A 23,706-nucleotide genomic window follows, 5' to 3' on the forward strand; every position below is an offset into this window, starting at 1 on the left:
TCCCCCACTTTTCCTTCGCTACATCGACGACTGCATTGGCGCTGCTTCCTGCACGCATGCTGAGCTCGTTGACTTTATTAACTTTGCCTCCAACTTTCATCCTGCCCTCAAGTTTACCTGGTCCATTTCCGACACCTCCCTCCCCTTTCTAGATCTTTCTGTCTCTGTCTCTGGAGACAGCTTATCCACTGATGTCTACTATAAGCCTACTGACTCTCACAGCTATCTGGACTATTCCTCTTCTCACCCTGTCTCTTGCAAAAATGCCATCCCCTTCTCGCAATTCCTCCGTCTCCACCACATCTGCTCTCAGGATGAGGCTTTTCCTTCCGGGACGAGGGAGATGTCCTCCTTTTTTAAAGAAAGGAGCTTCCCTTCCTCCACTATCAACTCTGCTCTCAAACGCATCTCCCCCATTTCACGTACATCTGCTCTCACTCCATCCTCCCGCCACCCCACTAGGAATAGGGTTCCCCTGGTCCTCACCTACCACCCCACCAGCCTCCGGGTCCAACATATTATTCTCCGTAACTCCACCACCTCCAACGGGATCCCACCACTAAGCACATCTTTCCCTCCCCACCTCTCTCTGCTTTCCGCAAGGATCGCTCCCTACGCGACTCCCTTGTCCATTCGTCCTCCCCATCCCTCCCCACTGATCTCCCTCCTGGCACTTATCCGTGTAAGCGGAACAAGTGTTACACATACCCTTACACTTCCTCCCTTACCACCAGTCAGGGCCCCAGACAGTCCTTCCAGGTGAGGCGACACTTCACCTGTGAGTCAGCTGGGGTGATATACTGCATCCGGTGCTCCCGATGTGGCCTTCTATATATTGGCGAGACCCGACGCAGACTGGGAGACCGCTTTGCTGAACACCTACGCTCTGTCCGCCAGAGAAAGCAGGATCTCCCAGTGGCCACACATTTTAATTCCACATCCCATTCCCATTCTGACATGTCTATCCACGGCCTCCTCTACTGCAAAGATGAAGCCACACTCAGGTTAGAGGAACAACACCTTATATTCCGTCTGGGTAGCCTCCAACCTGATGGCATGAACGTCGACTTCTCTAACTTCCGCTAATGCCCCACCTCCCCCTCGTACCCCATCCATTATTTATTTTTATACACACATTCTTTCTCTCACTCTCCTTTTTCTCCCTCTGTCCCTCTGACTATACCCCTTGCCTATCCTCTGGGTTCCACCCCGCTTGTCTTTCCCCCCGGACCTCCTGTCCCATGATCCTCTCATATCTCCTTTGCCAATCACCTGCCCAGCTCTTGGCTCCATTCCTCCCCCTCCTGTCTTCTCCTATCATTTTGGATCTCCCCCTTGCCCTCACACTTTCAAATCTCTTACTAACTCTTCCTTCAGTTAGTCCTGACGAAGGGTCTCGGCCTGAAACGTCTACTGTACCTCTTCCTAGAGATGCTGCCTGTCCTGCTGCGTTCACCAGCAACTTTGATGTGTGTTGCTTGAATTTCCAGCATCTGCAGAATTCCTGTTGTTTGAGATGATCGACATTGTGGGTCAAGACTTTGCAACAGTCCTGAAGCCAGTTTGTGCTTTTGTTTTGAATTTCAATGTTTGCAGATCCTTGAGTGTCTTGTCTATTTCAATGATGTTCGGTTGAGGATTAAATGTTAGCTAGAATACCAGAAGTAATTGTCTGGTTCTTCAATGCAGATATTTATTCTCTGTCTCTTGCAGACAGAGTAACTGGTAAGATTCAAAGATTCAAAAAACTTTATTGTCATTCTAACCGTACATCAGCTCTGCAGGGCAGAATGAGACAGCGTTTCCCAGGAGCAGTGCAATCATAACATAACAACCGCAACACTAAATAATAAAAATAACAATAAATAGTAAAACACAGAGCCCACATGTCAGTTAAAATCAGTTATAAGTGTCCAGTGCAAGTTAAAAGTGTCCAAAGCAGAGTCAGGTGGAGCAGCTATTTAGCAGTCTGACTGCCTGTAGGAGGAAGCTGTTTAGTAGCCTTGTGGTTTTAGTTTTGATGCTCCTGTAACATTTGCCTGATGGCAGAAGATCAAACAGTTCATGGAGCGGGTGTGAGGGGTCTTTAATGATGTACCGTGTCTTCTGGAGGCATCGACTCTGAAAGAGGTCTTGGACAGAAGGTGTGGAGACCCCAATAACCTTCTCTGCTCCCCTAACCACCCTCTGCAAGGCTTTTTTGTCGACAGCATTGCAGCTGGAGTACCAGGTTGTGATGCAAAAGGTCAGCACACTCTCAACCACGTCTCTGTAGAATGTAGTTAAGATGTTAGTGGGGAGTGATGCTTGTTTAAGCTTCCTCAGAAAGTGCAATCTCTGCTGGGCCTGTTTCACAATCCCAGTGGTGTTCCTGGACCAGGTGAGATTGTCCAAGATCTGCACCCCAAGGAACTTGATGTTTTCCACTCTCTCCACTGTGGAGCCACTGATGCTGATGCGGAGGGCAAATGCAATGTTAGCATTCATTTTGAGAGGGCTACACCCATGTAACCAATTAACCTACTAACTCACACGTCTTTGGACTGTGGGAGGAAACCCATGCGATCATGGGGAGAACGTACAAACTCCTTACAGACAGTGGCAGGAGTTGAACCAAGGTTGTTGGTGCTGTAATTATGTTACGCTAACTGCTACGCTCCCATGCCACCCCAGAAGAGGAGGAGGACCATCCAAAAGAAACCCATGGTGGGGAGAGAACACAAACTAACTCAGACAACAGCCAAGGTCAAGATTAAACTCAGGTCACGAGAGCTGTGAGGCAGCAGTAATGGTTGGTACATCACCCAGTAGTTATTATTAGCAAAGTAACACACACAACATGCTGGAGGAACTCTGTAGGTCAGGCAGCATCTATGGAAAGGACCTCCTGAGTTCATTTAACATCTTGTGTGTGTTATTCTGGATTTCCAGCACATGCAGAATCTCTTCTAGTTATTATAGTGAATCAGTTTTCATGATGAGATTTGATTGGTTAATTCATATAGTGAATGGCATCATCGGGCGGTCTGTATACCTGGGTTAGCTCTAACTCTCCCTACAACATGTTGCTTGCTGTTTAATGCTTTGTGTGCTATTCACAAGGACTCCCTCATGTAGCTCTTTTTGCTTTGTCTCAGGGTAAAATCGGGGACCGCGTAGGATTTTTTCCAGCCAACTTTGTTCAGCGCATCCGACCTGGAGAGAAAGTCTGGCAGTGCAATAAAACGTTTCAAGGCAGCAAAGAGCAGGGGCAGTTGCCCCTGAAGGAACTGCAGGTCAGTTAACATCTGAAGCTGGCAGAGGAGATGAGTCATCCTGAACAGAAGTGTGTTCCCTTAATTCCTGGCCTCCTCTGGAGTAGTGGATGTCTTAGGAGAGATGGTGAGGGCCCTAGCTGTCGTCAATAAATCAGATAAGGGAAATAAGCGGAAAATTCCATCCTGCATTCCTATGCTCATTGCTAACTCTGCTTCTGTTGATATTATGTGACTACAGGAGAGGTCACAGCTGTCACGACCCCACTCCCTTTATGGACAGCTGTTGGCACTTAGAACCTTTTTGAGGATATCCTCAATGGTGTGGAGCCTAGTGGGGGATTGATCCATATTGTTAGGTCTTTGCTGTATCACATGGCTAAAGTTGTAATTTAGATGTTTAATTGACCTTCCTGGGCAAAAATTCACATCAAACAGATGGCTCATTGCAGTTATTATGTACATAGCTCTGTTTCTGGGCCAGTTTCAGCTGAAACTGTCCTTCTGTGAACATGGCAGGATCTGTGCAGAGCCACAGGACATTGTCCTCCCTGCTCTTGGCTTCCGGTCCTGTAAAGGTGGTGAAGCAGTTAATCAGGCCTTCTGAAGGGAATTGGATGAGCACTTGGGTGCTCTGGTTTTTAGCAACATCCCAAAGACATGCTTGTATGTTCTCCCTGTGACCACATGGGTTTCCATCAGGTACTCCAATTTCCTTCCACATTCCAAGGATGTACAGGTTAGGGTTAGTAAGTTGTAGAACAAGCTATGTTGACACTGGAAGCATGGTGACACTTTCAGGCTGCTCAGCTCAATCCTCGTTGATTTAATTTGAGCAAACAATACATTTCACTGTATGTTTCGATGTGTATGTAACAAATAAAGCTCATCTGTTATATTTTTATCTCCTGTTGAGCTGACATGGTTTGAGTGGGCTGAATGGCCTTCTTTGCTATAGCATGTGAAACAGTGCTAAGTCTTTGGTTGTCACCCGGTAATTAATTGCCCCAGCATACTCTGTTTAAAAGTTCTTATTGAAGCCAATTCTTGCTGTCTATTCAGGGAGAGTGTTCCGGACAACTGCAATTTGCTGGGTCTATTTTAGTATCTGTACTTTCTCACTCTTCCTCTGCTGCTTAAACTGTTTCTTATCATTCATTCTGTTAAAGCTCTTACTGTCACCTTTTTCAATAGTTTTGAACATCCTCTGCTGTAAGAATGACAGCCACACCTTCATGATAGAGTTATAAAGCCTAGAAACAGGCCCTGCTCATTAATGTCAACCAAGATGCTCATCCAAATTAGTCCCATTCACCTGTGTATAGCTCATATCCATTTAAGCATTTTTTCATCCATATTCAACTGCTTTTTAAATGTTTTTCTTGTACCCACCCCTACCAGTTCCTCTGGCAGCTCATGCTATATATGCACCATCCTATGAACTAACTTTCAAGGACTCTACAACTCATGTTCTCAATGTTATGTGTTTATGTACTTATTTGTTATATCTGCACAATTTGTATTTTGTACATTAGTTTTTTGTCAATCTTTGTAGTTTCTCAATGATTCTGTTGTATTTCTCTGTACTGTGAATGCTCACAACATAAAAAATCTCCAGGTGACATATACATACTTTGATAATAAATTTATTTTGAACTTTGAACTCTGTGAGAAGAAATTACCCCTATGTCCCTTTTTAAATCTTTCCCATCTTGATTCTCTACTTCATCATAAGAACATTGACGCCAAAATAAGACACCAGGCCTCTCAAGCTGGACACATTGATTGTGGCAAATCTTCTGCCTCGCCACCATTACATCCTCTTTCCCCATAGCCCTTAACTCTATTAATAGCCAGGAATTTATTGATCCCTGTTTCAAATGAGATTCAGATTTATTTACCACATGTATATTGAAGGAAACGAGTGTTGAAATTGCAGGGGCCCTGGCAAATATATTTAAAATGTCAGTATCTATGGGTGAGGTGCCGGAGGATTGGAGGATAGCTCATGTTGTTCCGTTGTTTAAAAAAGGCTCTAAAAGTAATCTGGGAAATTATAGGCCAGTAAATTTGACATCGGTAGTAGGTAAATTATTGGAAGGAATACTGAGAGATAGGATCTACAAGCATTTGGATAGACAGGGACTTATTAGGGAGAGTCAACGTGGCTTTGTGCATGGTAGGTCATGTTTAACCAATCTAATAGAGTTTTGCGAGGAGGTTACCAGGAAAGTGGATGAAGGGAAGGCAGTGGATGTTGTCTACATGGACTTCAGTAAGGCCTTTGACAAGGTCCCGCATGGGAGGTTAGTTAGGAAGATTCAGTGGCTAGGTATACATGGAGAGGTGGTAAATTGGATAAGACATTGGCTCAATGGAAGAAGCCAAAGAGTGGTAGTGGAGGATTGCTTCTCTGAGTGGAGGCCTGTGACTAGCAGTGTGCCACAGGGATCAGTGCTGGGTCCATTGTTATTTGTCATCTATATCAATGATCTGGATGCTAATGTGGCAAATTGGATCAGCAAATTTGCTGATGATACAAAGATTGGAGGTGTACTGGACAGTGAGGAAGGTGTTCAAAGCTTGCAGAGGGATTTGGAGCAGCTGGAAAAATGGGCTGAAAAATGGCAGATGGAGTTTAATACAGACAAGTGTGAAGTATTGCACTTTGGAAGGACAAACCAAGGTAGAACATACAAGGTAAATGGTGGGGTACTGAGGAGTGCAGTAGAATAGAGGAATCTGGGAATACAGATACAAAAATTCCCTAAAAGCGGTGTCACAGGTAGATAAGGTCGTAAAGAGAGCCTTTATAAATCAAGTATTGAGTATAAGAGTTGGAATATTATGCTGAGGTTGTATAAGGCATTGTTGGGGCCAAATCTGGAGTATTGTGTGCAGTTTTGGTCACCAAATTACAGGAAGGATATTAATAAGGTTGAAAGAGTGCAGAGAAGGTTTACAAGGATGTTGCCGGGACTTGAGAAACTGAGTTGCAGAGAAAGGTTTTACAGGTTAGGACTTTATTCCCTGGAGCGTAGAAGAATGAGGGGAGATTTGATAGAGGTATATAAAATTATGATGGTTATAGATAGAGTGAATGCAAGCAGGGTTTTTCCACTGAGGCTAGGGGAGAATAAAAACAGAGGATGTGGGTTAAGGGTGAAGGGGGAAAAGTTTAGAACATAGAACATAGAATAGTACAGCACAGTACAGGCCCTCCGGCACACAATGTTGTGCCAACCCTCAAACCCTTAAGCCCCCACCTTAAATTCCTCCATATACCTGCCTAGTAGTCTCTTAAACTTCACCAGAGTATCTGCCTCCACCACTGACTCAGGCAGTGCATTCCACGCACCAACCTCTCTCTGAGTAAAAAACCTTCCTCTAATATCTTCCTTGAACTTCCCACCCCTTAACTTAAAGCCATGTCCTCTTGTATTGAGCAGTGGTGCCCTGGGGAAGAGGCACTGGCTATCCACTCTATCTATTCCTCTTATTATCTTGTACACCTCTATCATGTCTCCTCTCATCCTCCTTCTCTCCAAAGAGTAAAGCCCTAGCTCCCTTAATCTCTGATCATAATGTACACTCTCTAAACCAGGCAGCATCCTGGTAAATCTCCTCTGTACCCTTTCCAATGCTTCCACATCCTTCCTATAGTGAGGCGACCAGAACTGGACACAATACTCCAATTGTGGCCTAACCAGAGTTTTATAGAGCTGCATCAATACATCGCAACTCTTAAACTTTATCCCTCGACTTATGAAAGCTAACACCCCTAAGCTTCCTTAACTACCCTATCCACCTGTGAGGTAACTTTCAGGGATCTGTGGACATGTACCCCCAGATCCCTCTGCTCCTCCACACTACCAAGTATCCTGCCATTTACTTTGTACTCTGCCTTGGAGTTTGTCCTTCCAAAGTGTACCACCTCACACTTCTCCGAGTTGAACTCCATCTGCCACTTCTCAGCCCGCTTCTGCATCCTATCAATGTCTCTCTGCAATCTTTGACAATCCTCTACACTATCTACAACACCACCAACCTTTGTGTCGTCTGCAAACTTGCCAACCCACCCTTCTACCCCCACATCTAGGTCGGTAGTAAAAATCATGAAAAGTAGAGGTCCCAGAACAGATCCTTGTGGGACACCACTCGTCACAACCCTCCAATCTGAATGTACTCCCTCCATCACCACCCTCTGCCTTCTGCAGGCAAGCCAATTCTGAATCTGCAGGGTGACTTGGATAGGTTGGGTGAGTGGGCAAATTCATGGCAGATGCAATTTAATGTGGATAAATGTGAAGTTATCCACTTTGGTGGCAAAAACAGGAAAACAGATTATTATCTGAATGGTGGCCGATTAGGAAAAGGGGAGGTGCAACGAGACCTGGGTGTCATTATACACCAGTCATTGAAAGTGGGCATGCAGGTACAGCAGGCGGTGAAAAAGGCGAATGGTATGCTGGCATTTATAGCGAGAGGATTCGAGTAAAGGAGCAGGGAGGTACTACTGCAGTTGTACAAGGTCTTGGTGAGATCACACCTGGAGTATTGTGTGCAGTTCTGGTCCCCTAATCTGAAGAAAGATATCTTTGCCATAGAGGGAGTACAAAGAAGGTTCACCAGATTGATTCCTGGGATGGCAGGACTTTCATATGAAGAAAGACTGGATGAACTGGGCTTGTACTCGTTGGAATTTAGAAGATTGAGGGGGGATCTGATTGAAACGTATAAGATCCTAAAGGGATTGGACAGGCTAGATGCAGGAAGATTGTTCCCGATGTTGGGGAAGTCCAGAACGAGGGGCCACAGTTTGAGGTTAGAGTGGAAGCCTTTTAGGACCGAGATTAGGAAAAACTTCTTCACACAGAGAGTGGTGAATCTGTGGAATTGTCTGCCACGGGAAACTGTTGAGGCCAGTTCATTGGCTATATTTAAGACGGAGTTAGATATGGCCCTTGTGGCTACAGGGGTCAGGGGGTATGGAGGGAAGGCTGGGGCGGGGTTCTGAGTTGGATGATCAGCCATGATCATAATAAATGGCGGTGCAGGCTCGAAGGGCCGAATGGCCTACTCCTGCACCTATTTTCTATGTTTCTATGTTTCTATGAATCCACCTGGCCAAACTTCCCTGGATCCCATGCCTTCTGACTTTCTGAATAAGCCTACCATGTGGAACCTTGTCAAATGCCTTACTAAAATCCATATAGATCACATCCACTGCACTATCGTCATCTAAACATCTCGTCACCTCTTTAAAAAACTCTATCAGGCTTGTTAGACACGATCTGTCCTTCACAAAGCCATGCTGACTGTCCCTGATCAGATCATGATTCTCTAAATGCCCAGAGATCCTATCTCTAAGAACCTTTTCCAACAGCTTTCCCACCACAGACGTAAGGCTCACTGGTCTATAATTACCCGGACTATCCCTACTACCTTTTTTGAACAAGGGGACAACATTCACCTCCCTCCAATCCTCCGGTACCATTCCTGTGGACAACGAGGACATAAAGATCCTAGCCAGAGGCTCAGCAATCTCTTCCCTCGCCTCGTGGAGCAGCCTGGAGAATATTCTGTCAGGCCCCGGGGACTTATCCGTCCTAATGTATTTTAACAACTCCAACACCTCCTCTCCCTTAATATCAACATGCTCCAGAGCATCAACCTCACTCATATTGTCCTCACCATCAAGTTCCCTCTCGTTGGTGAATACCGATGAGAAGTATTCATTGAGGACCTCGCTGACTTCCACAGCCTCCAGGCACATCTTCCCACCTTTATCTCTAATCAGTCCTACCTTCACGCCTGTCATCATTTTTTTCTTCACATAATTGAAGAATGCCTTGGGGTTTTCCTTTACCCTACTCGCCAATGCCTTCTCATGCCCCCTTCTTGCTCTTCTCAGCCCCTTCTTAAGCTCCTTTCTTGCTTCCCTATATTCCTCAGTCGACCCATCTGATCCTTGCTTCCTAAACCTCATGTATGCTGCCTTCTTCTAGATTTTCCACCTCACTTGTCACCCATGGTTCCTTCACCCTACCATTCTTTATCATCCTCACTGGGACAAATTTATCCCTAACATCCTGCAAGAGATCTCTAAATATCGACCACATGTCCATAGTACATTTTCCTGCAAAAACATCATCCCAGTTCACACCCGCAAGTTCTAGCCTTATAACCTCATAGTTTGCCCTTCCCCAATTAAAAATTCTCCTGTCCTTTCTGATTCTATCCTTTTCCATGATAATGCTAATGTTTAAAGGGAGCATTGAGGGGGGCTTCTTCACACAGAGAGTGGTGAGAGTGTGGAATGAGCTGCCAGATGAAGTGATAAATGCGGGCTCACTTTCAACATTTAAGAAAAACTTGGACAGGTACATGGATGAGAGGTATATGGAGGGATATGGTCCATGTGCAGGTCAGTGGGACTAGGCAGAAAAATGGTTCGGCACAGCCAAGAAGGGCCAAAAGGCCTGTTTCTGTGCTGTAAGGTTCTATGGTTCTATGAAACACACAGTGAAATGCATTGTTTGCATTAACAACCAAGGATAGTCCACAAGTGTCGTCAAACTTTTTAAGGGTGGCATGGAAGCACAGCGGTTAGTGTCAGACTATTACAGAACCAGCAACCCGGGTACAATTCCTGATAGCGTCTGTAAGGAGCATAGACGTTCCCTCTGTGACCACGTGTTTCCTCCAGGTGCTCCAGTTTCATCCCACATTCCGTAGATGCACAGATTAGTAGGTAATTGCTCACGTGTAATTGGGCAGTGCAGGCTCTTTGGCTAGAAGGGCCTGTTACCATGCTATATCTCTAATAAAAAAAAACATTCTGGCACCGAAGAAACAAAATCGCAAAATTACCCATTCTGGCAGTGGTCAGTATTGAACCCACTCTACTGTAGAAACAGGAACACCTGATATCTGCATTAGGCCAGGCATGCTACCAGCTCAGTGACTTTGCCTCTGCTACCCTCCAGCATAGAAAAGATTCATCCTCTGAGTGAAGCAATCTCTGCTCAGTTCTAAGTGGCCTGCCCCTTATTTCAAGACTGTGATGTCTGGTTTTAGATCCCTCAGTCAAGGGAAATATTCTCTCAGACACAGGTCTGTTGAGACCTGTGAGTAATTCAATGAGATTATCTCTCATTTTTCTAAACTTTAAGAGTACAGGTCTCGTCAACTCAGCTTCTCCCTTTATGGCAAAAACATTGTCCCAGGCATTGGATGGGTTTATCTTTGCTGCCTTCCTTCTGTGGCAAGTACATCCTTTATAGGTAAGAAGACCAAAACTGTAAACAGCACTCCAATTGTGGTCTCACCAAGGCCCTGTATAACTGTGGAAAGATGTCCTTACTCCTGTATTCAAATCCTTTTGCAATAAAGACCAAAGAAACCATTTACCTTACAATTACTTGCTACCTGTGTATTAGCTTGCAATCAATGGTGTACAAGGACTTTTCCCAATCTGTCATTATTTAAAAAAAAATGTACCTTGCTTTTTGGTTTTGTACATGCAAGTGGTTAACTGCAAATTTTTCCCTCTTTATTTCATCTCCCATGTTCTTGCACGCTCCTTTAGCTGATGATCTTTAAGTAACTCCCCCATTTGCTTTTACTTGATCTAATCTCATTTACACACACAAAATGCTTGAGGAGCTCAGCATTTTCAGGCTGCATCTATAGAGGGTAATAAACAGTCAATGATTCGAGCCAAGTCCTGATGAAGGGTCTCAGCCCAAAGCTTTGACTGTTTATTCAACTCTATAGATGCTGCTTTACCTGCTGAATTCCTCCAGCATTTTGTCTGTTTTGCTCAAGTTTTCCAGCATCTGCAGAATCTCTTGTGTCTAATCCTTTAATATGTTGCTGGGCTGTTTATATGCCACAGTGAGCTTTTGTGTTTACATGCCTTCCAACAACTCTAGTTCCATGCTCACTGTGTGAACAGTGAGAAGATCTTTGACAGCACAAGGAGATATTTGGAAATAAAATTTTAAGGAAATAAAAAACAAAATCATTCAGTGAAGAAAAGATATCAAAAATTACAGGGGAATCTTGATCATTTCAGTATGGGTTGAAGATTGGCAAATAGCTATCATTTTGGGAAGTCAAGCCAGGGTAAGACTTATGCAGTGAATGGTCGTACCCTGGGGGAATATTGTGGAACAGAGGGACCCAGGAGACATTTTGTACATAAAAGCGGGCATCTGCTCCCTCTACTACTCGTCTTCCTGCAACCATAGAACATGCCTGTTCTGCACACAGGAAAGTGGGTCAAACACTGGAATGGGGTGAATGAATGAATCCATGAGGATTTGCTTGGGGTATCTGAGGGAGGGTTTGTGATGAGCTGCTGGGGGTTAGCTGGGATCCTAATTGGTTGATTGAGGCAGGGTATTGTTTGAGATGTGAAAGGGGTAGATCTTCAGCTTAAGAAGGGGCCATGAGAAGGCCTTGGCGAGTAGGGTAAAGGAAAACCCAAGGCATTCTTCAATTATGTGAAGAACAAAAGGATGACAGGAGTGAAGGTAGGATCAATTAGAGATAAAGGTGGGAAGATGTGCCTGGAGGCTGTGGAAGTGAGCGAGGTCCTCAATGAATACTTCTCTTCGGTATTCACCAATGAGAGGGAACTTGATGATGGTGAGGACAATATGAGTGAGGTTGATATTCTGGATCATGTTGATATTAAGGGAGAGGAGGTGTTGGAGTTGTTAAAATACATTAGGACAGATAAGTGCCTGGAGCCTGACGGAATATTCCCCAGGCTGCTCCATGAGGCAAGGGAAGAGATTGCTGAGCCTCTGGCTAGGATCTTTATGTCCTCGTTGTCCACGGGAACGGTACCGGAGGATTGGAGGGAGGCGAACGTTGTCCCCTTGTTCAAAAAAGGTAGTAGGGATAGTCCGGGTAATTATAGACCAGTGAGCCTTACATCTGTGGTGGGAAAGCTGTTGGAAAAGGTTCTTAGAGATAGGATCTCTGGGCATTTAGAGAATCATGGTCTGATCAGGGACAGTCAGCATGGCTTTGTGAAGGGCAGATCATGTCTAACAAGCCTGTTAGAGTTCTTTAAGGAGGTGACCAGGCATATAGATGAGAGTAGTGCAGTGGATGTGATCTATATGGATTTTAGTAAGGCATTTGACAAGGTTCCACATGGTAGGCTTATTCAGAAAGTCAGAAGGCATGGGATCCAGCGACACAAAGGTTGGTGGTGTTGTAGATAGTGTAGAGGATTGTCGAAGATTGCAGAGAGACATTGATAGGTTGCAGAAGTGGGCTGAGAAGTGGCAGATGGAGTTCAACTCAGAGAAGTGTGAGGTGGTACACTTTGGAAGGACAAACTCCAAGGCAGAGTACAAAGTAAATGGCAGGATACTTGGTAGTGTGGAGGAGCAGAGGGATCTGGGGGTACATGTCCACAGATCCCTGAAAGTTGCCTCACAGGTGGATAGGGTATTTAAGAAAGCTTATGGGGTGTTAGCTTTCATAAGTCGAGGGATAGAGTTTAAGAGTTGTGATGTAATGATGCAGCTCTATAAAACACTGGTTAGGCCACAATTGGAGTACTGTGTCCAGTTCTGGTCACCTCACTATAGGAAGGATGTGGAAGCATTGGAAAGGGTACAGAAGAGATTTACCAGGATGCTGCCTGGTTTAGAGAGTATGCATTATGATCAGAGATTAAGGAAGCTAGGGCTTTACTCTTTGGAGAGAAGGAGGATGAGAGGAGACATGATAGAGGTGTACAAGATAATAAGAGGAATAGATAGAGTGGATAGCCAGCGCCTCTTCCCCAGGGCACCACTGCTCAATACAAGAGGACATGGCTTTAAGGTAAGGGGTAGGAAGTTCAAGGGGGATATTAGAGGAAGGTTTTTTTACTCAGAGAGTGGTTGGTACGTGGAATGCACTGCCTGAGTCAGTGGTGGAGGCAGATACACTAGTGAAGTTTAAGAGACTACTAGACAGGTATATGGAGGAATTTAAGGTGGGGGGTTATATGGGAGGCAGGGTTTGAGGGTCAGCACAACATTGTGAGCCAAATGGCCTGTACTGTGCTGTACTATTCTATGTTCTATGTTAAGTCAGTAATGTGTCCTTGAAGCTCCTCCACAGCAGAAGTGCTGAATAAATCCAGTTTTCTTTTTCAGATTTGTGTCGGTCGAGCAGAAGAAACGAATGGGTTTATCAAAGTGTGCAGCGGCAAGAAAAGGGGAGTCGTGCCAGCAGACATTCTGAATGAAATTTGATCTTTTTTTACCCTCCAAATTAAGCACGACCATGACCGCCTCCAGACGGAATATATGCAGCAGATTATGTACCTAACACTTAGCTCACTTTATTGTGTCTGTCTCTCTTTGCCACCGCACTGCATCAGTCAGCAGGAGATTGGTTGGTCCACAATAACACAAATGGCAATCCTTCTCCTCCTTGACCCATGACACACACCTATCAGTGCACATTGAAACTCGTAGAATGAGAGCTGAATACTGAATTGAACTCTGCTCAAGGGGCAGTCAGAAGGCAGTTCGTGCCAGCTTTCACCATGTTGTCCAGTCTGCTCTTCGCCAAGACACCATGCATTTTTAAAGGCACCAGAGCAGCCCCTAAGGTCACTCACAGTTTGTCCATTGTCTACGCACAGAGGAAATTGCCCAAAATTGCCCCATCTCTTGATGGCAACCAACAACACTTTGTCATTGTTGATATTTTCAGACCCTTTTTTTTCTGGTTTACTGAAATATTGGACATTTTGGCTCTGGGTATACATTGGGGATAACAGATTGGGAGTATCATTCAGTCACTTTCAAGCTAAGTGTAAATTATCTTTGCTTGGTGTCAGGAACCTTGGACTCAGTTTCAACCCAGAGTTTAATTGAGAGAAGAGGATTGGTGCAGTGCGAGGAAAGGTAGATGGCAGAAGGTCAGAGTTTCAGGCCCTGGATATATTACCTCCTTAGCTAAATTTAATTGTGGCTGGCCCACTTACTGTACCAAATATAGGCCAGATCCTTGGCAAAACCCAGTAAAGGGGCCATGCCTTGTGAGCATGGAAGAGAATGGGGATGACTGTACCCTGTTCTAATCACTTTATCCAGGTTTATTTATGGTTGACCCTGATTAAACCACATGCTGCATCTCTGAATGGCATAATTTTCAAAGGCTTCTATCTGTTTTCGTTAATTGCCTATGTTCCTTTTAAGCCATATGGCATAGGATGGAATTACAGAACTGTACAGATTCAGGTTTATTTATCACATGTGCATTGAAACAAACAGTAAAATGCACTGTTTGCATTAACAACCAATGCAACCTGAGGATGTACTCCCATGTCGCCACACATTCCAGCGTCAACATAGCATGCCCACAACATTCAACAGAAGAATGCAAGCAGCAACAGCAATAAAATAAAACAACAGCAGCAAAACAAGCCCTTTTCCCACCGTCCCATCCACAGACAGGCCTACAACCCCAGGATAGGCAGCCTCTGGGCCACCAGTCCTTGGCCACGGACTCTTGACTCACAGACATTGGACTGGACCACCAACCTCTAGTCACTGGCTCAGAATCACAGACTCAAAAACATTGGGCTCCTAACCTCCAGATAAGCTGACATAGGGGCATTGACCTTTAGACTTTGACCTCTGGACTCACTGACTACAGGATGGAGAAAGGCCCTTATGGCCCATCTTGTCCATGTTGCCCTTGCTACCTGTCTATGCTAATCCCATTTACCTGCATTAGATCCATTTCCCCCAACTCCTTTCTAATCCAATTAACTGTCCAAATGCCTTTCAAATATTATAATAGTATCCTCCACCACTGCCTCTGACAGCTCTTTCCAGATACACACCACATTCAACCTATCCACCAGACGTCCTCTGAATTTCTTTCATTCACCTTATATTTTTCCTCTCAAGATTCAGGATCTGAGTGGAGAACAAGGGAGATTCAAGAACTAGGGAGCTATTTTGGGTAAATGAAGTTAGATATTGTAGACTTTGTGATGCTGCTGTTCCAAGATTGATGTATTTAATGCAGTCTTTACTCTTCACAATAAGAATCCAGTGAAGGGTTGTCGTTGCATTCTTTACATCTCAGTTTTCAATTTTGGAAGGGAATTCTCAATTGGATTCCCTGAGCAATTTTTCTTAGAATAGTGAAAATAGGAAAGCATGTTCCATAAGATCATTGGCTGATCTGATTCTGGTCCAGTTCCACTTCTTTGCCAAACCCCTTCTCTTCTCACCTGCCTATCACCTTGCTCTGGTGCCTCTCCTCCTTCCCTTTCTTCCATGATCCACTCTTTTCTCCTATCAGATTCCTTCATCTTCAGTCCTTCAACTTTTCCACCTGTCACCTCCAGCTTCTTGCTTCATTCTCCTGTTCCCACCCACCCTCCCCCTCACCTGGGCTCACCTATCACCTGTCAACTTGTACTCCTTCCACTCCCCCCCATCCCACCTTTCAGTTTCTTCCCCATTCTTTTCCAGTCCTGATGAAAGGACTTGACCCAAGGAGTCAATAGTTCCTTCTTCATAGATGCTGACTGATTTGTTGGTTTCCTCCAACATTTTGTGTGTGTTAAGTTGATCATTGGTTTCCCTCTAGGACAAAATAAAGCTGATCTATGAATACATTCAATGATGTTGCCTCTGCAGCACTCTGGAGAATGAGAACAATTTATGATTTTGGGAGGAAGTCAAGTCCTCCTACTCTGAAGCCATTTCTCCTTGGTCTAAACAATCACACTAAGAGAAACATTCTATCAATCTCCCTCAAAAGCTATTGTGTTTGGGGTTACCTTCTAAACTTAACCTTTCTTAAAGCCCAGTTCAGTTCTTCATTACAAAATGTTCCAGGGATCAACAAGAGGCAATTCTACAGGTTGAACTGCCTCCAGTATCCCTCCTCAAATAAAGAGACCTGTGTAAGTACCTCGCTACACAGGATGTGGAAACTATAGAAAGGGTGCAGAAGAGATTTACAAGGATGTTGCCTGGATTGGTGAGCATGCCTTATGAGAATAGGTTGAGTAAACTTCGCCTCTTCTCCTTGGAGCGGCGGAGGATGAGAGGTGACCTGATAGAGGTGTATAAGATGATGAGAGGCATTGATTGTGTGGATAGTCAGAGGCTTTTTCCGAGGGCTGAAATGGCTAACATGAGGGGGCACAGTTTTAAGATGATTAGAAGTAGGTCGAGAGGAGATGTCAGGGGTAAGTTTTTTATGCAGAGAGTGATGAGTGTGTGGAATGGGCTGCCGGCGAGGGTGGTGGAGGCGGATACGATAGGGTCTTTTAAGAGACTCCTGGATAGGTCCATGGAGCTTAGAATAACAGAGGGCTATGGGTAACCCTGGGTAATTTCTAAAGTAAGTACATGTTTGGCACAGCATTATGGGCCAAAGGGCCTGTATTGTGCTGTAGGTTTTCTATGTTTTGTATGTTACAGCCTTTCTGAGCAGGAGTATCAAAGAAGGACAAGTTGGACCAGGGAAAAAGACACTATCTATGCCTCTTATAATTCTGCTCCTTTAACTTATAGTCTTATAGTAGTGTTTTTACCAATAAAGTCATTTCTTTTGTGTTCCTGATATTTCATTAATGCAAAAATGTTTGGCTAAGATAGTCCTGGTTCTCAAAGTGTCAATTCTCAGTGAATATTTAGCATTCAATATACTCATCTTTCCACTAAACTGACAGCTACTGACAGTTAGGTTACATCTTGGGTCCTCTATCTAAGAAAGGATGTGCTGGCATTGGAGAGGATCTGGAGAAGGTATACAAGAATAATCCCAGGTATTAAAAGGTTAACGTTGGCTGTGGGTCTGTATTTGCTGGAGTTTAGAAGAACAGGGGGGGGGGATCTTATTGAAACCTATCAAATATTGAGAAGCCTGGATAGTGTGAATATGGAGAGGATGTTTCCTGTAGTGGGAGAGTCTACAGGGGGCACAGATTCAGAATAGAAGGACATGTCTTTAGAACAGAGATGAGGAGGAATATCTTTAGCCAGATGGTGGTGAATCCGTGGAATTCATTGCTACACATGGTGTGGAGGCCATGTCACTGGGTGTATGAAAAGTGGAGTTTGATACATTCTTGCATTCTATCAATTGTTTTCAAGAAAAAAATAGGAAATGGGGCTCAGAGGGAAAAGAAAAGAAATCAAGCATGATCAAATGGCAGCGAAAACTTAATAGACAGAGTGGCCTAATTCCACTCCATATGTCTTATGGGTTTATGGTTGAAGTACAGCAGGTAGATGAGGCAATTGTGGTAAGGCTTATTGAGTAGGAGCCCTCATATTAATTCCCCAGCTCTGTTGCTTGACTACCAAGGGAGGGAATTATCACAGAGGGGGAAAAGATCTACTTGCTTATTGGAACGAAGAACATTTCATCCCAAGTAGAAAGCTACAATATTCTAAAACTGAAACACTTCCTAATTACCACTTCATTTTTTAAATTCATTTTTCTAAGCTCCTGTGCATTTGTATCAAGGGTTGTTTCACTCAATGTTTACAGCTGGTTGTGATGAGATCAATGATCATCGAATGCTATCAGCCAAGGACTCCCTTGCAGCTCATATAATTTCAAATTTAAAAAAATATACATCATCATCTGCCTAGACATGATTATTCACGATTAAAGGTTTATATTTGTTCTCTGACAACTGTTTAAGTTTGTGTGGAGAATACACTTGTAATACTGATTTAGTCTGCACATTTAACGAAGCATATAATTGCTCTGTGACACAGAAAATTCACCAGATTGATTCCTGGGGTGAAGGATTTGTATCCTGAGGAGAAACTGAGCAGGTTGGGGCTATATTCTTTGAAGTTTAGAAGACAGGATGTGTTCTTACAAATCTGTATAAAATACCAAGGGGGTTTCTCATTGTGGGAGGGGTGGGAGAAGGTAAAACTAGATGGCATTATCTCAGGATCAGATGGAGAAAAGGAGAAACTTCTCATGAAGAGTTGGAATCTGTACAATTCTCAATCCCAGGGAACTTTGTGGGAGGACTGATTGAAATAACATAAACTGAGATAGATTTTGGACTTCAGTGCAACCGTCGGCTTGGAGGAATCAAGAAAGAAAATCATACGAAGGCCAAGATTAAATTAGTCATGACCTTACTAGAGGGTAAAGAAGACTTGAGAGTCTGTTTGGCTGACTTCTGCTGCTATTTCTGATTTTTATTAAGCATAAGAATTTTTTTAAAAATCTGATTTCTAACTTGTCCACTGCATTGTGAATAGATTGTGCTAGTGTGAATCAGTGTTTTGAGACTGCATACAAAAGAAACTTACTTGTTTTTCTCCAAGCAATGTGCATTGCCATTATTGTCCCCTAAATAAGATGTTAATTGAAAGTTTAGTCAGCAAGTTCAGTCATAGTTGAGTGAACTTGGCCTTTTTTCCTTGGAGCGATGGAGGATGAGAAGTGACCTGACAGAGGGTTTATAAAATGATGAGAGGCTTTGATCGTGTGGATAGTCAAAGGCTTTTTCCCAGGGCTGAAATGGCCATCATGAGAGGGCACAGCTTTAAGGTGCTTGGAAGCAGGTACAGAGGAGATGTCAGGGGCAAGTTTTTTATGCAGATGGTAGTGAGTGTGTGGAATGGGCTGCCGGCGATGGTGGTGGAGGTGGATATGGTAGGGTCTTTTAAGAGACTCCTGGATAGATACATGGAGCTTAGAAAAATAGAGGGCTATGGGTAACCTTAGGTAATTTGTAAGGTAAGGACATGTTGGGCACAGCATTGTGGGCTGAAGGACCTGTATTGTGCTGTACGTTTTCTGTGTTTCTATAATCATCATATCTATAATATAAAGTTAAACCAATTACACTGAACCTCGTCACATCACTGTGAAGCATGCCCAATTTTATATGGGATTTCTAAAGTAAGATATGTGAATAAGCAGCACTTTGTTTTTGCCAGGGAAGTGGGTTGTAGTCATATTCCAGCAGTTATAAATTCACTATCTAGGAGATTTCAGAAACACATAATTGGTTTGCAAATTTTAGTCGTAGGCTGAAGCAGGTCATTGAATTTTGTGCTTCGAGTAAAAGCTCTAATACATCAAATGAGAATCTTCTCTATTGTTTCAAATTCTAAAGGCATCAGAATTAACAGGTTCGATCTGTTGCAATTGCAGCTACAATTTACCACAGCTGTATTAATCATGGTTATTATTAATATGGAACAGTTCAATTTCAATGACAAAAGGGTTCCCTGTAGAGGTGTTTAAATTGTCTGCAAGTGTGAGCTTGCAAAGCAACTTGCTTCTTTGAAGTGAAATCACAGAACGGGGAAGTAAAAGACTTAAAGGCAGAGAGGAGATCTTAGCAGGACCTAAACCTTGAGGAGAGTCCTATAGTCGGCGAGTCTAGGACCAGAGCACACAGCCTCAGAATACAATGATGCCACTTTAGAACAGAGATGAGGAGGAACTTCTTTAGCCAGAGGGTGGTGAATCTGTGGAATTCATTGCCAAAGGCTGTTGTGGAGGCCAAGTTAGTGGGTATATTTAAAGTGGAGGTTACAAAAGTGGAGGTTGACAGGGATAATAAATCAACAATGATGGAATGGCAGAGCAGGCTCAATGAGCCAAATGGCTAATTCTGCTCCAATATCTTATAGGTCATGGATTAAAAGGAAAGACTTAACAAAATTGACAACTGGAGGGGTAAAAGGTAGATATGAGGTCCTCTCCTTCTCCAAGCTCAAACATTGAAGCAATTGGATCCATAATATCAAAATCAATAAGATTGAAAGAGTACAGAGAAAATTTGCAAGGATGTTGCCAAGACTTAAGGACCTGGGTTATAGGGAAAGTGTAGGGGAATGAGGGGAGATTTGATAGAGGTATACAGAATTGTGGGGGGCATAGATAGGCCATTTTTTCATTGAGGTTGGGTGAAACTCGAACTAGAGGTGATAGGTTCAGGGTGAAATGTTTAAGGGGAACAACTTCACTCAGAGGGTGGTGAGAATGTGAATGGGCTGCCAGCAGATGTGATGAATGCAAGTTAGATTTCAACATTTTACTTTACATTACTTTATTTTACTTTATTGTCGCCAAACAATTGATATTAGAGCGTACAATCATTACAGTGATATTTGATTCTGCGCTTCATGCTCCCTGGAGTACAAGTCAACAGTAAATAGTAAAAATTTGAATCATAAATCCTAAATAGAAAATAGAAAAGGGAAAGTAAGGCAGTGCAAAAAAAAAACAAGAGGCAGGTCTGTATATTTGGAGGGTACGGCCCAGATCCGGGTTAGGATCCGTTCAGCAGTCTTATCACGTTTGGAAAGAAGCTGTTCCCAAATCTGGCCGTACGAGTCTTCAAGCTCCTGAGCCTTCTCCCGGAGGGAAGAGGGACGAAAAGTGTGTTGGCTGGGTGGGTCGTGTCCTTGATTATCCTGGCAGCACTGCTCCGACAGCGTGCGGTGTAAAGTGAGTCCAAGGATGGAAGATCGGTTTGTGTGATGTGCTGGGCTGTGTTCACAATCTTCTGCAGCTTCTTCCGGTCTTGAATAAGTTTGGATAATAAAGGGATGGGAGGGATGTGGAGAGCTATTTTCCAGGTGCAGGTCGAAGGTCTAGGCAGAATAATACTTCGGTATGGACTAGATGGGCCAAAGGGCCTGGTTGTGTGCCTCAGTACTCTCTGACTCTATAAGTGGCTAGGGCAGACTCTGATTGTTCTGAACTATAACCAGTTGTGTGACTTCACAGGCACTTTTTAACTCACCAAAAAATATAACTTCTGGCTTAACTTTAACATTCAATGGCACTGCTTGTATTGTACATAAAGAAAAACATTTTACATGCAGAACTTAGTGCTTTCTCATTGTTTATGAATGGATTTGAGTTTATTTGTAGCCTCCCACAGATTTGCCATTAAAATTAATTTGCCTGTTATATTTTGGATGTTGTGCTAGTTAGAAATTCGTTGTCTAACATCTTGTTCTTTAGTTTGATGGTCCTCTCTGTTCTCAGTGTGTGGTTTTGCACCTTGTGAAGTCATATGTTAGGGGAAGGTATACAGTAAATGCAGGACCCCTGGTGGTATCAATGTACATAAGTGTCTTGGGGTGCAAGTCCAAAGTGGCAAGATAAGTAGAGTGGTAAAATATAAGGATGGTAAAGAAGGCTAATGACTCACTTGCCTTCATTGGTCAGGGTTTTGCCCTTGAAGGTTGGGAGATCGTGTTGTAGCTGTATAAAACTTTGGTTAGGCTGCATTTGGGGTATTGTGCACAGCTCTGTTCTCCTTGTTACAGTAAAGATGTGGAGGCTTTGGAGAGTGTGCAGAAAAGATTCACCAGGATATTCCTGGAGTAGAGTGTGCCAGCTATATGGGCAGATTTGACAAGCTTAGATTGTGGACTTGTTAGAAGTACAATATATAAAATTATGAGAGGCATCGTGTATTTTTCCAGGCGAGGGGGAATGTTAAATACCAGAGGGAAGAGTTTTGAGGTGTGAGGGGGAAAGTTTAAAGGAGATTTGCAAGGCAAGTTTTTTATTACACAGGGAGTGGTAAGTGCCTGCAACATGCCACTATACTTTATACGTTATTGTCACCAAACAATTGATACTAGAACGTACAATCATCACAGCGATATTTGATTCTGCGCTTCCCGCTCCCTGGATTACAAATCAATAGTAAATATTAAAAATTTAAATTATACATCATAAATAGAAAATAGAAAAATGGGAAGTAAGGTAGTGCAAAAAAAATGAGAGGCAGGTCCGAATATTTGGAGGGTACGGCCCAGATCTAGTGCCAGAGGGTACAACACTAGACAAAGTGATGGAAGCAGATACAATATCAATGTTGAAGAGGGCATTTAGGCAGGCACGTGAACAGGCAGTGAATGGAGGGATATTGACTGTGTGCAGGAAATATTTTGTTTTGTAACTTCAAAGCATTAAACTAATTCAAAGGAGGACACAGGGGTCTGAAATGTGAGTCTATCTTAGTGCTTACTGTGAGCAAGTTGTGCATGTATCACGTGGTAGTATGATAATGTATACAATTCACATATTTCAAGGTTCAAGGTACATTTATTGTCAAAGTATGTATGCAGTATACGACTCTTAAGATTCATCTTCTTCAGACAGTTACAAAAACAATGAAAACCATGGAGGCCATTCAAAGAAAAACACCAACCCTCGCCCCCCATGCGCAAAAAAGCAAATCATGCAAACAGCAGCAAGAACATCAAATTCTCCATATGCAAACAAATTGCGCAAACAGCAACAAGAACATCAATCACCCCCACGTGCAAAAATAACATTGTGCAAATAGTAACAAGAACATCAACCCCCCATGCACAAATTGCGCAAACAGCAACAAGAACATCAATCACCCCCACGTGCAAAAATAACATTGTGCAAATAGTAACAAGAACATCAACCCCCCCATGCACAAATTGCGCAAACAGCAACAAGAACATCAATCACCCCCACGTGCAAAAATAACAAATTGTGCAAATGGCAACAAGAGCATCAACCACTCCATGCACAAACAAACAAATTGCACAAATGGCAACAAGAGCACCAAGCCCCCAGCGTGCAAAGAACAATTCATCCAAACAGCATCAAGAACGTAAAACTCCAAACCCCTCCTCATGCAAAAAAATTGTGCAAATGGCAACAGGAAAGAATGGGCAAAACCACAGAATGTAAAAACATACAACTGAAAGCATCCAAGTGAACTAGAGTCCAATCCAAAGCTCCAACAGAATCAAGGGAGAGAGAGACCATTCGAATGCAGACACATTCCTTTGGCAGCAGCAAGCGAGAGACTGGTAGATGGCACTGAACACTTGTTCACCTCCTGCACTCGCCTCAATGTTTCAGTCTTCCACGATGCTTTAATTGGCGAGATCAGCTAGAAATGGATTTGATCATGGACTCACCCAAGTCTCTAAGCTTCGAGGGTTCTCACCTCCTAGGATCTTCTCAGAGACACCAATGTACCAGATCACTCAATCAATCTTCAAACTATAGATCACTGGTTCCAAAAGCACCAGAAACACATTTAAAATAAAAAGAAGAAGTGAAAGAAACAGTTCTGTGGACTATCTGAAAGATATCGCCCAAGGTAGCAACACTCATGCTTAGTAGGTTATTTGGTCATTTTCAGCCACGTCGCCCGAGGTAGCATTGTTTGCTGGCACCATCTTGAGTGGAAGAGGTTTATACATATAACCCATAAGGAATTATTTAAACAATGAAGAATGCTTAATCAAACAATATGTTGACAATATTCCTCATGTACCATTGAAATACACAACAGGAAGGAAGATGGGATTAATTAAAATTGGTGTCATAGTCAGTACAGACATGATGGGCTGAAGGACATATTTTGTGGTTCTAATTCGTATTTGAATGCTCTCTGTGTCCC

The 23,706-nt window shown here is 43.4% G+C and overlaps 1 protein-coding gene across 2 annotated transcripts in view; it reads left to right on the plus strand.

Moving 5' to 3' along the window:
* Positions 1–18,115, plus strand: part of LOC134340284 (SH3 and cysteine-rich domain-containing protein 2-like) — a 232,084-nt gene extending 213,969 nt beyond the window's left edge. The window contains exons 10-11 of one of the 2 annotated variants that reach the window (XM_063037330.1): positions 3,138–3,275; positions 13,424–18,115. In XM_063037330.1, the coding sequence (XP_062893400.1) occupies positions 3,138–3,275; positions 13,424–13,522 (237 nt within the window). In that variant the 3' untranslated portion in view covers positions 13,523–18,115. The remainder of the gene's footprint in view (positions 1–3,137; positions 3,276–13,423) is intronic. The other variant, XM_063037331.1, reaches the window with a different exon arrangement.
* The last annotated feature ends 5,591 nt before the right edge of the window (positions 18,116–23,706 follow it).

The sequence above is a fragment of the Mobula hypostoma genome, chromosome X1, assembly GCF_963921235.1.
Source record: "Mobula hypostoma chromosome X1, sMobHyp1.1, whole genome shotgun sequence".
NCBI classification, from domain to species: domain Eukaryota; kingdom Metazoa; phylum Chordata; class Chondrichthyes; order Myliobatiformes; family Myliobatidae; genus Mobula; species Mobula hypostoma.